The sequence below is a fragment of the Fistularia commersonii genome, chromosome 1 (genome assembly GCF_037954325.1).
Source record: "Fistularia commersonii isolate RoL2024-O1a breed Wild chromosome 1, RoL_Fcom_v1.0, whole genome shotgun sequence".
NCBI lineage: Eukaryota > Metazoa > Chordata > Actinopteri > Syngnathiformes > Fistulariidae > Fistularia > Fistularia commersonii.
The window spans coordinates 8,093,999-8,106,556 of NC_141284.1; the positions used below are offsets into that span (position 1 = coordinate 8,093,999).

A 12,558-nucleotide genomic window follows, 5' to 3' on the forward strand; every position below is an offset into this window, starting at 1 on the left:
TGATGTAAAATTAGGCAGCAGGTCAATCTCAAACCATCCTGAAAATGAATCTACAAGTACCAAGTATTGTTGGTTGTGCCAGTCAAAGATGTCTGCTGCCGAAGTTGACCAAGGAACAGGGTGGAGAAGAGGCAGCTGTTTTTGTTGGTGTGGTTTTGTGCTGTTTCATACCGATCATGCCTGCACATCCTCATCAATGTCTTTTGTCATTGTCGACCAAAACACTATTCCTCTTGCTCTATGTTTCATGGCCTCTGTATCTGGATGCCCCCTATGGAAAATGCTTGTGTACGTTTTTTGTAAGCATAGAGGAATAACAGCTTTCTGTCCTTTCATGACAATGCCATCCTAAATTATCAGTTCATCTCTGAAAGTAAAGTAGGGGCGTACTGCATCTGGGAGATTGTGAAGCTTGTTTGGCCAGCCATGTCTTATGATATTGCTGAGCATCTGGAGAGTCGGATCAGTGGCAGTGTGTTCCCTTAGTTCCTGTAAACGAGCAGATGATACGTAACAGACTGACATTACATTGAAATCATCGACCTCGTCCGCCACCTTAGTTTTGGAGTTACTGGGAGTCCGTGATAAAGTATCAGCCAAGTGCATATGTTTTCCACTTTTTTACGCAAGCTTGATGTTATGCTTCTGGAGCCTTAACATCATGCGTCGTAGTCTTGCAGGTGTTGCATGAATAGGCTTTTTGATGATTGTAACCAGAGGTTGATGGTCAGTTTCTATGGTGACTGGTTTGCCATAAATATAATCATGAAATTTTGAGCATGCAACCTCAACTGCCTGCAGCTCTTTTGCTATCCGTGCATATCGAGTTTCTGTGTCTGTGAGGGTGCGCAAGGCATAAGCCATAGGTTTGCCTTCCTGCAGGCACACTGAACCAAGTCCAAATTGCGAAGCGTCACATGTCAGTGTCACGGGTTTATGAACATCATAATATGACAGCACAGGGGGGTTAGACATGTGTTTCTTGAGAGCGTCAAAAGCACATTGCTGCTGTTCATACCATGACCACTCAGTGTCTTTGTGGGTGAGTTGTCGAAGTGGAGCGGCGATTTGGCAGAAGTTGGGGATAAATTTCCCGAGGTAGTTTACCATACCAAGAAATTGTTGCACGGCTGCGACATCGGTTGGCACTGGCATGTCACTAATTGCTTTTGTCTTAGATGGGTCAGCTTTCAGACCCTGAGCAGTGAAAATATGACCAATGTAACTGACCTGGTTCAGCCTGAACTGGCATTTTAGGGGGTTGAGTCTCAATTTTACCTCTCTAGCTCGGTCGAGTACTTTTCTCAGGTTTGTATCATGTTCCTCGATGTCCTTGCGCCCAATCAGTATATCATCCACAATGATTGCGCAGGGGTAACCAGCAAAAATCTGCTCCATGGAGCGCTGGAACACCTCACTTGCAGAGCTGATTGCAAACGGCATCCGCAAGAACCTGCAATGGCCAAAACAGGTGCTAAAAGTGGTTAACATTGAAAATTTGTGGTAGAGGGATATCTGCCAGAATGAGTCCTTTGCATCCAAGACTGAGAACACAGTTGTGTCGGACATTTTCGATGCAACCTCTTCTACTGTTCACATTGGGTGATGTGGTCTTTTCAAAGCACTGTTCAAGTCTTTGGATGGATGCAGATCCAAATCTCCTTTTTGCCCCTTTTTGTTGGTAGCGACCATGGAGGATTCCCAGTCAGTGGGCTCTGAGATAGGTGTGATGACACCTAGCTCCTGCATTCTGCCAAGTTCAGCTTTGACTTGGTCTTTCATTGCAACAGGAATGTGGTGTGCTGGTCGAACTACGGGTCTTATCTCTGGGTCAAGGGTCATCGAATATGTAACTGGTAGTTTTCCCAGCTCATTAGCAAAAAGGTCACTGTATTCACCTTCGATTTGCTGTGTAACATCTTGAACTGTTGAAATATTCACTGGGTAGACTTCTCTGTTGAGAGACACCAGGCCCATTTTGAGTGAAGCACTTAGTCCTAGCAATGGTAGCACGTTCTCATTTATAATGAAGAAAGGTAGAGTATAAGGTTTGGCTCCTAGACCGCAGCATATTTCAACAAGTCCTAGAGTCTGTATTTTACTACCACCGTATGCAACGAGGTTGATAGGTTGACTGCATGGCGTTGTTTTTTTCCTTCCTTTTTATCTTTTTGAAAGTCTGTAATGAGAGAACATTGCATTTAGCACCAGTGCCCACTTTCATTTCAACCGGATTGCCATTAATCTGTAGAGTGGTGTGAGCTTCTTCCCTCTCCAATGTCTCTGCATAACCTGAATTTATGCTGTCCAATGTAATTCCATTTACATAGTAATTATCACTGTCACTGCCCTCTTTGTGGTCCATGTCCACCTGGTGGACCGTCTTCTTTTGTCTATGCCTCTCAAACTAAGGTCTGGATTTACAGCACTTTCTGAAATGGTTCATTTTCTTGCATGCATTACACTGTTGGCCAAAAGCTGGGCATTTACTTCTTTTTGCAATATGATTACCACCGCAGTTGTTGCAGTTTGAGATGTGCTGAAAAGCAACTGGTTTAGCTTTAAATTTGCCTTGTCATACTCTCTCTTATGGCTCTCTCTCTTCACGTATTTGTTTTGCACGGCAACATGTGCAACTGAGCTATTTGGGGTCATTAACGTTTTGTTGTGCTCCTCTGTCACTTCATGAATTTGACACAGAAATTGCCTTGGCTAAAGTTAGACCCCTGTCATGCAAAAGACTTTTCCTGAGATGGTCGTTATTTATACCACACACCAGTCTGTCTCTGATACGTTCCTCACAGAGCTTCCCAAAGTTGCAGCTCTTAGCTTTAATTTCAAATCACTTACATAAGAGTCAATAGTCTCACCGGCCTTTTGGTTGCGCGTGTAAAACTTGTGCCCCCTTCACACACCTCCGACGCGTACACGAAAGACCTTTCTCGCTCAATGGCTTCGGGTCCGGCTAGATTTAAGAGAATGTAGACTCAAGTCCGCGCTGGCTTTTCCGAGTGTGCTGCAGCAATAAAAATGTCATATTCACACTCCAATATGCGTCAGTTTTCTGCTCTGTTGCCTTTCTGCTCTGAAACCCTCCGCCATGTTGGTGGAAAAAAAATGTAGCGTGGTAGCACGATGGTCCCGCTTGATTAAATAAAACAAACCATTTACAACACACGGGTTTCCTGTGAAAAATGTACGTCCGAGACTTCTGACACCATGTTGTGTGTTGTGTAAAAGATGACCGGAGATCCCAGTAGCACTTATTTACTTCATTGAGGAACCGGGCACAGGGGAGAGTAGCAATTCGTACCCAAAGGAAAGAGCACGCTAACAGCCCGTCCATGCATGTGCAGATTTTCAGTAAACCTATAGGACAGTGTTTCCCAACCACTGTACCGCGGACATTAGTATGCCGTGAAAAAATGCCCACTTTCACCTGATTGGTCCGAAAATTATTTATCCAACGCAAATAATGTGTCTTCCGATGTCTATGTGGGCAGCGTGCCCATTCAATGACAATGGGTAGTGAATTAACCTGTGCATCTGTGTATCAGAGTGATTAGTGACACTTTGCATGATACATTTTTAAAATAAAAAGTACTTGTATCTGTGTAAATGAACAGGCAGCATTGTTGAAAACTACCAAGACGAGTGAGAAAGCAGTGAAAGCTTGCTATAAAGTTGCTGAACTCGTCTCTAAATCCAAACAGCCACACACCGTAGCAAAACATGAAGACTACCTGCCGGCAAAATCATTGTAGAAGAAATGCTCGGCTCTGGCGTTGATAAAGAAATAGTCCGAGTTCTCTCAAATAATACAATTTTCAGACATATTGATGACATATCTTCGGACATTGCAAAAACGTGTTCTGGAAAAGTTGCACATCAGTGGGAAATTAGCATTGCAACTTGACGAATCAGATATTAGATTTCACACTAAGTAAATTGAGACTACGGTTTCATTCTAATTAGTTAAAAAAAAAAAAATTGACATATTTATTTGGTGGTGTGCAGTGTGATTTTTCTAATGTAAAATATGTGGCTCAAAAAAGGTTGGGAAACACTGCTATAGTGTCACGATGTGCTGGGGCGGACTCGAGCAGGGAACCACACTTCGGGACAGAGATGGGTGGAAAGCGCTTTTATTCGGTTGAAGTTGCAGACTGGACTGGACGGGTTGCAGACTGGCCGAGATGCAGACAGAACGGCAGAAGCTGGGCCTTGACTGGACGGGTTGCAGACGGGGCGGGCCCCAGGCAGGGTGGCAGACTGAACAGTACGGGATGCAGACAGGACGAGTTGCAGACAGAACGGCAGAGGCTGGGCCTCAACAGTACGGGTTGCGGAAGGGGACAGAGGTCACGCCGGCCGTCTGGGCCCGGCCGTGACTCGGGAAGGGGACAGAGGTCACGCCGGCCGTCTGGGCCCGGCCGTGACTCGGGAAGGGGACAGAGGTCACGCCGGCCGTCTGGGCCCGGCCGTGACTCGGGAAGGGGACAGAGGTCACGCCGGCCGTCTGGGCCCGGCCGTGACTCGGGAAGGGGACAGAGGTCACGCCGGCCGTCTGGGCCCGGCCGTGACTCGGGAAGGGGACAGAGGTCACGCCGGCCGTCTGGGCCCGGCCGTGACTCGGGAAGGGGACAGAGGTCACGCCGGCCGTCTGGGCCCGGCTGTGACTCGGGAAGGGAAAGGAGGTCCTACCTGGGGTCCGGTCATAGCAGGGGTAAGGTCCGGGTTGGCAGGGGTGAGGTCCGGGTCGTGGCAGGGTCCCACAGTAATCCATGAAGACCACAATCCCCCGGCGCCAGGCAGAGAGTGCCGCTGCCCTTTATAGGGATCTCGATTAGCGGCATCTGCTGCAGCTGGCGCAGATTACGACGGGGATCAGCTGTGAACCCTGACACTATAGGATACATATTCAATATTACTGTGTCCACAGTCAATATTCTACAGTCTTCCTCTGGACCTCCAGCTTGGCAGCTCCTATTCCAGCATCCATCTACCAAAATATTCACTATCCCTCCTCTGTACATGACTAAACCATCTCAGTCTGGCTTCTCTGACCTTCTCTCCAAAACATCTAACATGTGCTTTTCCTCTGGTAGACTCATTCCTGATCCTATCCATCCTTGTCACTCCCAAAGAGAACCTTAGCATCTTCATCTCTGCAACCACTAGCTCTGCCTCCTGTCTTTTCGTCATTGTTACTGTTTCTAGGCCATACAGCATGGCGGGTCTCATCACTGTCTTGTACACCTTTCCTTTCATTCTGGCTGATAGTCTTTTATTGCATTGTACCCCTGACACTTTTCTCTTCCCATTCCAAGCTGCTGAACCTGTCTCCTCACCTCTTTTCCACACACTCTGCTGCTCTTGACTGTTGACCCCAAGTACCTGAAATCCTCCAACTTCTTGATCTCCACTCCATGTAACTTCACCAGTCCACCTGGGTTCCTCTCATTCACACACATATTCAGTAGGGCAAAAAAGTATTCAGTTAGCCACCAATTGTGCAAGTTCTGCCCCTTAAAAAAATGAGAGAGACCTGTAATTTATTGTACATTGGTACATTTCAACTATGAGAGACAGAATGCGAAAGAAATCCTGAAAATCACATTGGCTGATTTTTAAAGAATTTATTTGCAAATTATGGTGGAAAATAAGTATTTGGTCAAGAACAAAAGTTCATCGCCAAAGTTCAGCCTTTGTATTTTGGTCCCAGCTCTCTGCAGGTCATTCTCTAGGTCCCCCTGTGTGGTTCTGGGACTTTTGCTAACTGTTCTTGTGATCATTTTGACCCCACCGGGTGAGATCTCGCATGGAGCCCCAGATAGAGGGAAATTATCAATGGTCTTGTATGTCTTCCATTTTCTAATAATTGCTCCTACAGTTGATTTCTTCACACCAAGTTGCTTACCTATCGCACATTCAGTCTCCCCAGCCAGGTCTACAATTTTGTTTCTGGTGTCCTTTGACATCTCTTTGGTCTCGGCCATCGTAGAATTTTGAATGTGACTGAGGTTGTGGATAGGTGTCTTTTATACTGATAGCTAGTTCAAACAGGTGCCATTAATACAAGTAACATGTGGAGGATAAAGCAGCCTACGGATCTGTGAGAGCCAGAAATGTTGCTTGTTTGTAGGTGACCAAATACATATTTTACCAAGAAATTTACCAATTCATTAAAAACCCTACAATGTGATTTCCTGGATTCTTTCCCCCATTTTGTCGCTCATAGTTGAAGTGTACCTATGATGAAAATGACTGGCCTCTCTCATCTTTGTAAGTGGGAGAAGTTGCTCAATTGTTGGTTGACTAAATACTTTTTTGCCCCACTGTATTCTGTCTTGCTGCGACTAACCTTCATTCCTCTCCTTTCCAGAACATACCCCCACCCCTCTAGATTTTCCTCAACCTGTTCCCTGCTCTCACTACAGATCACAATGTCATCTGCAAACATCATGGTCCATGGGGATTCCTGTCTAACCTCATCTGTCAGCCTATCCATCACCATTGCGAACAAGAAGGGGCTCAGAGCTGATCCCTGATGGAGTCCCACCTCCACCTTGAACTTCTCCATGACCCTGACAGCACACAGCACTACTGTCTCACAGCTAGCGAAATGTCCTAACCCAGTCTAACATACTTCTCAGCCACTCCATACTTCCTCATACAATACCAGAGCTCCTCCTTGGCACCCTGTCAATGCTTTTTCTAGGTCTACAAAAACACAATGCAGCTCCCTCTGGCCTTCTCTGTATTTCCGTATAGCCTTCTCAAAGCAAATACTACATCTGTAGTACTCTTTCTAGACATGAAGCCATACTGCTGTTCACAAATGCTGACGTCTGCGCTTTCCCATAATTTCATTGTATGGCTCATCAACTTTATCCCTCTGTAGTTGCCGCATTTCTGCAGATCCCCCTTATTCTTAAAAATAGGCACCATCACACTTCATCTCCATTCTTCTGGCATCTTCTCACTCTCTAAGATCCTGTTGCATAATAGAGTCAGAAAGTCTACCGCTGCTTCTCCCAGAGGCTGTCTTGCTGCGACTAACTTTCATCCCTCTCCTTTCCAGAGCATACCTCCACCTCTCTAGATTTCCTCTAGATCATAAAAATGGGCACCATCACACTTCTCCATTCCTCAGGCATCTTATCACTCGCTAAGATCCTGTTGAATAATCTAGCCAGAAACTTTACCACTCCCTCTCCTAGACACTTCCATATCTCCACAGGTATATTATCAGGACCAACTGCCTTTCCACTCTTCATCCTCCTCAATTCTTTCTTTACTTCACTTTTGCTAATCTCTGCTACTTTGTGGTTCACAATAGTCACCTCTTCTACCCTTGGCTCTCTTTAATTTTTGTCATTCATCAGCTCTTCAAAGTACTCTTTCCATCTTCCCATCATTCTTCTAGCATCTGTCAATACATTCCCCTCTCCCTCCTTCATCCCCCAGGCCTGCTGTAAATCCTTTACATTTCCATTTTTTGTTTTACCAACGTGTCTAGATCATTCTCTCCCACCTTACTGTCCAACCGAGCATGCAAGTCATTGTATGCCCTTTGTTTTGCCTTTGCTACCTCTAGCTTCAGTCCTCTCAGTGTCCAACTTTTTCTTTGCTAACCACTTCCTCTGTATATACACCTGCACTTCCTCATTCCATCAACAAGTCTCCTTATGTACTTTCGTTCCAGATGATACACCAAGTACTATCCTACCTGTCTCATCGATCACATTTGCTGCAGTTGTCCAGTCATCTGGAAGCTCTCCCTGACCACCCAGAACCTTTTTCAACCCCTCCCTGAAAACCATATAACACTATGTATTGGCCCTGACCTGCTGTAAATCTTTTCCATCTCATTCTCTCTGTTTTGCCAATGTGTATAGCAGTGCCGGGCAGTGCATTTTACACCTAGGCCTTCAGTAGTGGTCCGAATCAACACCCCCTCCCCCACCTGAGCGTTGCAGCTTTTTGGTTGATGAGAAGCTGCTTTATATAGACCAGCGACGTGTTGACCCCCCCCCCCCAATAATTAGTTTATGGTTATAAAAACATATCTCATAAAGCAGAAATGCAGTATAATGAGAGGTGCATCGCAGATAGATAACTCGTGTAGTCATAAAATTGGCCCGCGAGAGCGCATCACGTGACAACAAAGGGATGCCCAACTCTGTACTCTTCCTCTGTCACCCCCGTGTGTAATCGATCACGCACCCCGTGGCTTTGTCCGGGGCGCGGCCCGGCACCCCAAGTGCCCAAATTCCAAGAGTGTGTAAAACAAGTCCTTATTAGGAAATAAACCTGACAGTTGAGGCGATGGCATAAAATGACCGCGCCTCCTCGGCTCGGGCCTGAACCTCCCCACCTGCACATCCGCCTGCACATGCGTCTCAGTGGGTGTGCAGAGAGGGTGAACCATCCTCTCGGGGTGACATTCATTTTAGCCCGGGATATCTCTGGCCCGAGATATCTCCTAAGAGTATTTCCTGACTTTGAATAAACCATTCTTGCTTGATCAGTTCCTTACCATTGTGTCGTTTTTCCCTGAAAGAAATCTGAGCACACCGGGACAAATAAAGTCCGGTCCCATAGCGTTAGACACAAAACAGACAGTAGCCACAATAAATGCCTTTATATCAATCAGCTGCGACACATAAAAAACACCAATAATAACCTTATAAACTTGCAGTATTATTTAGGGAAATAGAAGCATTTAACTCTGAAAAAATTTGATCATTTGTACAGAAAACCCATCCTCCTTTCTTTCCTCAAAAAGAGTTCAATAATTCTTTCGCACAGATTATCCGTGCGCTTCAGCTCCATCAAGAAGTCCTTTTCGATCGCCATTGAAGCTAATGCTGAAAGTCGAGCTTGCCCTGTCGTATTCCTGGCATAAGTTTTAATTCGTTTTAGGGCTGAAAGTGTCTGCTCGACAGAAGCAGTGGACACAGGGATGGTCACAGCCAAACACACTAATGTGTACAGCTGCCCCATGCTCTCACTCAAATTTTTCTGCTGAAGGAAGTCAAGGAGATCACAAGGAGGTTTTCCTGCAAAATTATCCAAGGCATACATTACAGTCAGTGCTGTTTTTAGCCGAGACAGATCGGAAAGTCTTCCATGGCTCTGTGTTAAGCTGGAGAAGGCTGCTTGGGGGAAATCTTGTATGCCCGAGACTTCTGCAATAGCAGTGATTAGGTCGTTCTGTATTTTGCCCGACGTCCCACGAAACACTTTATTAGTGGACAGGTGGTAATGTAAATCCGTATTGCTCTCAGCAATGAGAGATAGAAGCTCCACATAATTTCCCCTGTTTTTGGATCCAGCGCTTTCATCGTGTCTCCGTAATGAAAGTTCCTGCTTGCCCAGTAAAATTACACAGTTTATCAGTCTTTTAAGGATTTTCCTATTTTTCTTCACCTTTTCGTTGTGGAGCTCCGTTTCCCTGTGCGCCTGTTCGCTCAGCTGTAGATCCACTCTCGTTTCCCCAAAAGTTTTGGAAGGTACAGTTGCTTGTAAGTGTCCGGCAGTGCGTTAGTGTCTTGTTGCTGACTTGCTTAGGCAAGTCAGATTTGCAAACCCAGTGTGGCTCCAAACACCATGCCGATCAGTGGCAAATAACAAGCACTCCCAGCAATACAATTTGCAGTGTACCTCGGAGCCTGTAAGCCAGGGGTACCGGTCGTAGTTCATGGCTTGAAAATGTCGGACATATCCTTTTCCTGGTTGTGCAAGGTTCGCTAGCTTAGGAGTTGCCCGACCATTCTTGACTATGTCCAGCTTTTTTTTCAAAACTCCATCTAGAAAATGGCTTTAACAATATATTAGCAACTAAGTCTGTTTCTTCTCCTCCTGCAGCCATTGTGGGTGACAAAACCGATATTAAACAAACACAACTATATTTCTGTTCGCAGCTCGCTAGTAAGCTTCTCCTCGCTAATACACTTGTCCACTCTCTGACTATGAAATCAGAGGGTGTGCATACGCTGACGTTGCTGAAGCCTGCATGAAGGCTTTGATGTTGCCAACTCAAAATCTGATTGGTTGAAGCAAAGTCATCAACACTTATTTTTTGCATAAAGGGCTCGCAGAACCGATTGTGCAGAGCCCCCTCCCCCCCCCAAGGCAGAGTTCTTTGACTTTGACCCTGCCTGGCAACAGATGATGGCTAAAATGTGATTGGTTAAATGCTTTAATATGAAAATACATGTCTGGAAGCGGCACAGCCAGGGGAAAAGCTATGAAAGATGAGATGAGAACAACTTTATTAATCCCGAAGGAACTTGTTGTGCCAGAGTTTCACATAAAAAACATAACAGTAATAGATAATAGTAGAAAGGAGAAAGAATAAGAAATACAATGAAATATGAATTGTCTTAACTGTTAGCAGTAACTACAAAGATTGAAGATTCCCTACGGCTGAGGGAAGAGGAATTAAAAAGTCTGATAGCCTCAGGTAGGAAAGACCTCCTGTGGCGTTCAGTGGAGCTCTTGGTGGTATCAGTCTACGACTGAAAGAGCTCCGACAGGACATCAATGTGGCATGCAGGGGGTGATGGATGTGATAGGAAGTGAACAGACTATTTGGAATTATTTAATAAGTATTCACGGACAAAATATTATTAACATCTGTGATTCAGATATTTTTTAGGCCAGCAGAGAAGGCTTTGCAGGCCCTGACGGCCCACCACTGGTGTATAGATAGTTCTCTCCCTCCTTTGTCCTCTGCTCTGCTTTTGTCCTCTTGATCTTTCTGTATTAATGTTTTAATAATTTTTCCAAAAGATTTTTCCAGGAAAACCCTGGAAACATTTGAACTGCATATGTGCATATAAGACACCAGATTTGCAACCAAATGCCTGAAAGTTCAAAAGAAATGTTTCAAGTACATTAGCAGTGAATGTGTTTTAACAAATAGACACACAGACATACACGAACAAGTAAACCGGCTTGAACGCACAAACATAAACATACGCACACCTGCACAAACACAAACAAAAAAAAACAAGTTACAATCAAAAATTCATCCACCTCTCTACCCATTATGTGCTGTTTATCCAACACCTAGGGTCAAGAGGATGCTAGAGCTTATCCAAGCTTTCATTGGATAAGAGTTGGGGTGCCTCCTGGACCAGTTGCCAGTCAACAACCATTCACTTTCTCATTCACATATCTGGAAAATTTTTAATCTACAATTTGATGTATTCTTGTTTTTCTGCTTTGTTTTTGAAAAGCCTGATCTTTGTTGCAAGAGATGGTGCAAATGTAAATATATATAGATGTATATCATATTTTTTAACATCACATGTAAGATTCACATATTACCCATCAATCTTGTTGTTCAGAAGCGCCTTAGTTCCGGTTCTTTGAGTATCAATAGGTGAGGGTTGCCACCTTGTGACCATTTTGTGCAACCGGACATGTTTGAACACACATTTGCATGCTCAGCATTCACTGCGATTCCAAACTTAATTCCTTATTTCTAGCATGTTTGAAAACAATTTCATGATAATGGTCAAGTGTAGTCAAAACACGTCCTTTTTTTTTTTTTAATGTTCCTTAGGCGGGCGCGGCAATGATGGAGCCCCTATCATCACCTTCCCAGAGTACTCAGGCTTCAGTGAAGTGCCAGAGGAAGACTTTCTCAATGTTATAACCTACCTGACCAGCATACCCAGGTAAACACAACCACACATGGAGAGAGAGAGAGAAAGAGGGAGACAGAGAGCAACAGAGAGAGAGTCCAGTGACATCCCTTTGTCTTCTTCCTCCTCCAGCCTTGACTCCGCCAGTATTGGCTTCATCATCATCATTGACCGGCGTAAGGATAAATGGAGTGCAGTGAAAGCCTCACTATCCAGGATCGCTGTAAGTTCTTTGAGATTAGTGAAAACTAGAGCTTTTCTCATGATGTTCTTGACACTGAACAGAATATCTGTCATGGGAAAAGTCAGAAAAGTCAGAAAAGTCGGGCAAGATCAAGATTGTTCATCTTGATCTTGTAGGTGTATATTTCTATATTTTTTTATCCAGGAAACTACTCAACTTCTATTCAACTTTTTGTTTACTGTCATTAACTAAAAATGAATTCCTGTTACGTGATCTGTCAATGCGAAAGCATCATGCATCAACATCATGGACATTTTTTATGATTAATCCTTTTTGAATCCTTCATGGGAAAGTCTGTTCTGTTAGTAAGCCATCATGGATGAGCTATGAGCAGTAGGCTGCCATCCACTAGTGCCAGGGGAGCAGCGTCTTGCTCAACAACACTTTGACACACTGGGAATCGAACCAGAAATGTTCGATAGAAAAGACGATTGCTCTACCTCCTGTACCACACCATGTCCAAAACTTCAACTTGCCCAATGTGGGGTGCGCCTTTTAGCCTGAAACTTGCAGTGGTGCCATTGAACCAGCTGCTCAGTCATTAGCCAGGAGCCCTTGAACGATTTGTCACTAATGTGATCCAGGAACATTTCAAAGTGGTAGATAATGATGCTCCCATTCCATCCCACAGCATAGATCCACGTACACTCACAA

General features: G+C 44.7%; 1 protein-coding gene across 9 annotated transcripts in view; it reads left to right on the forward strand.

Annotated features, from left to right (window-relative positions):
* Positions 1–12,558, forward strand: part of mcf2l2 (MCF.2 cell line derived transforming sequence-like 2) — a 200,296-nt gene that overhangs the window by 39,950 nt on the left and 147,788 nt on the right. For all 9 annotated transcript variants that reach the window (XM_086146490.1, XM_086146499.1, XM_086146460.1 and 6 more), the window contains exons 3-4: positions 11,579–11,693; positions 11,793–11,883. In XM_086146490.1, the coding sequence (XP_086002616.1) occupies positions 11,579–11,693; positions 11,793–11,883 (206 nt within the window). The remainder of the gene's footprint in view (positions 1–11,578; positions 11,694–11,792; positions 11,884–12,558) is intronic.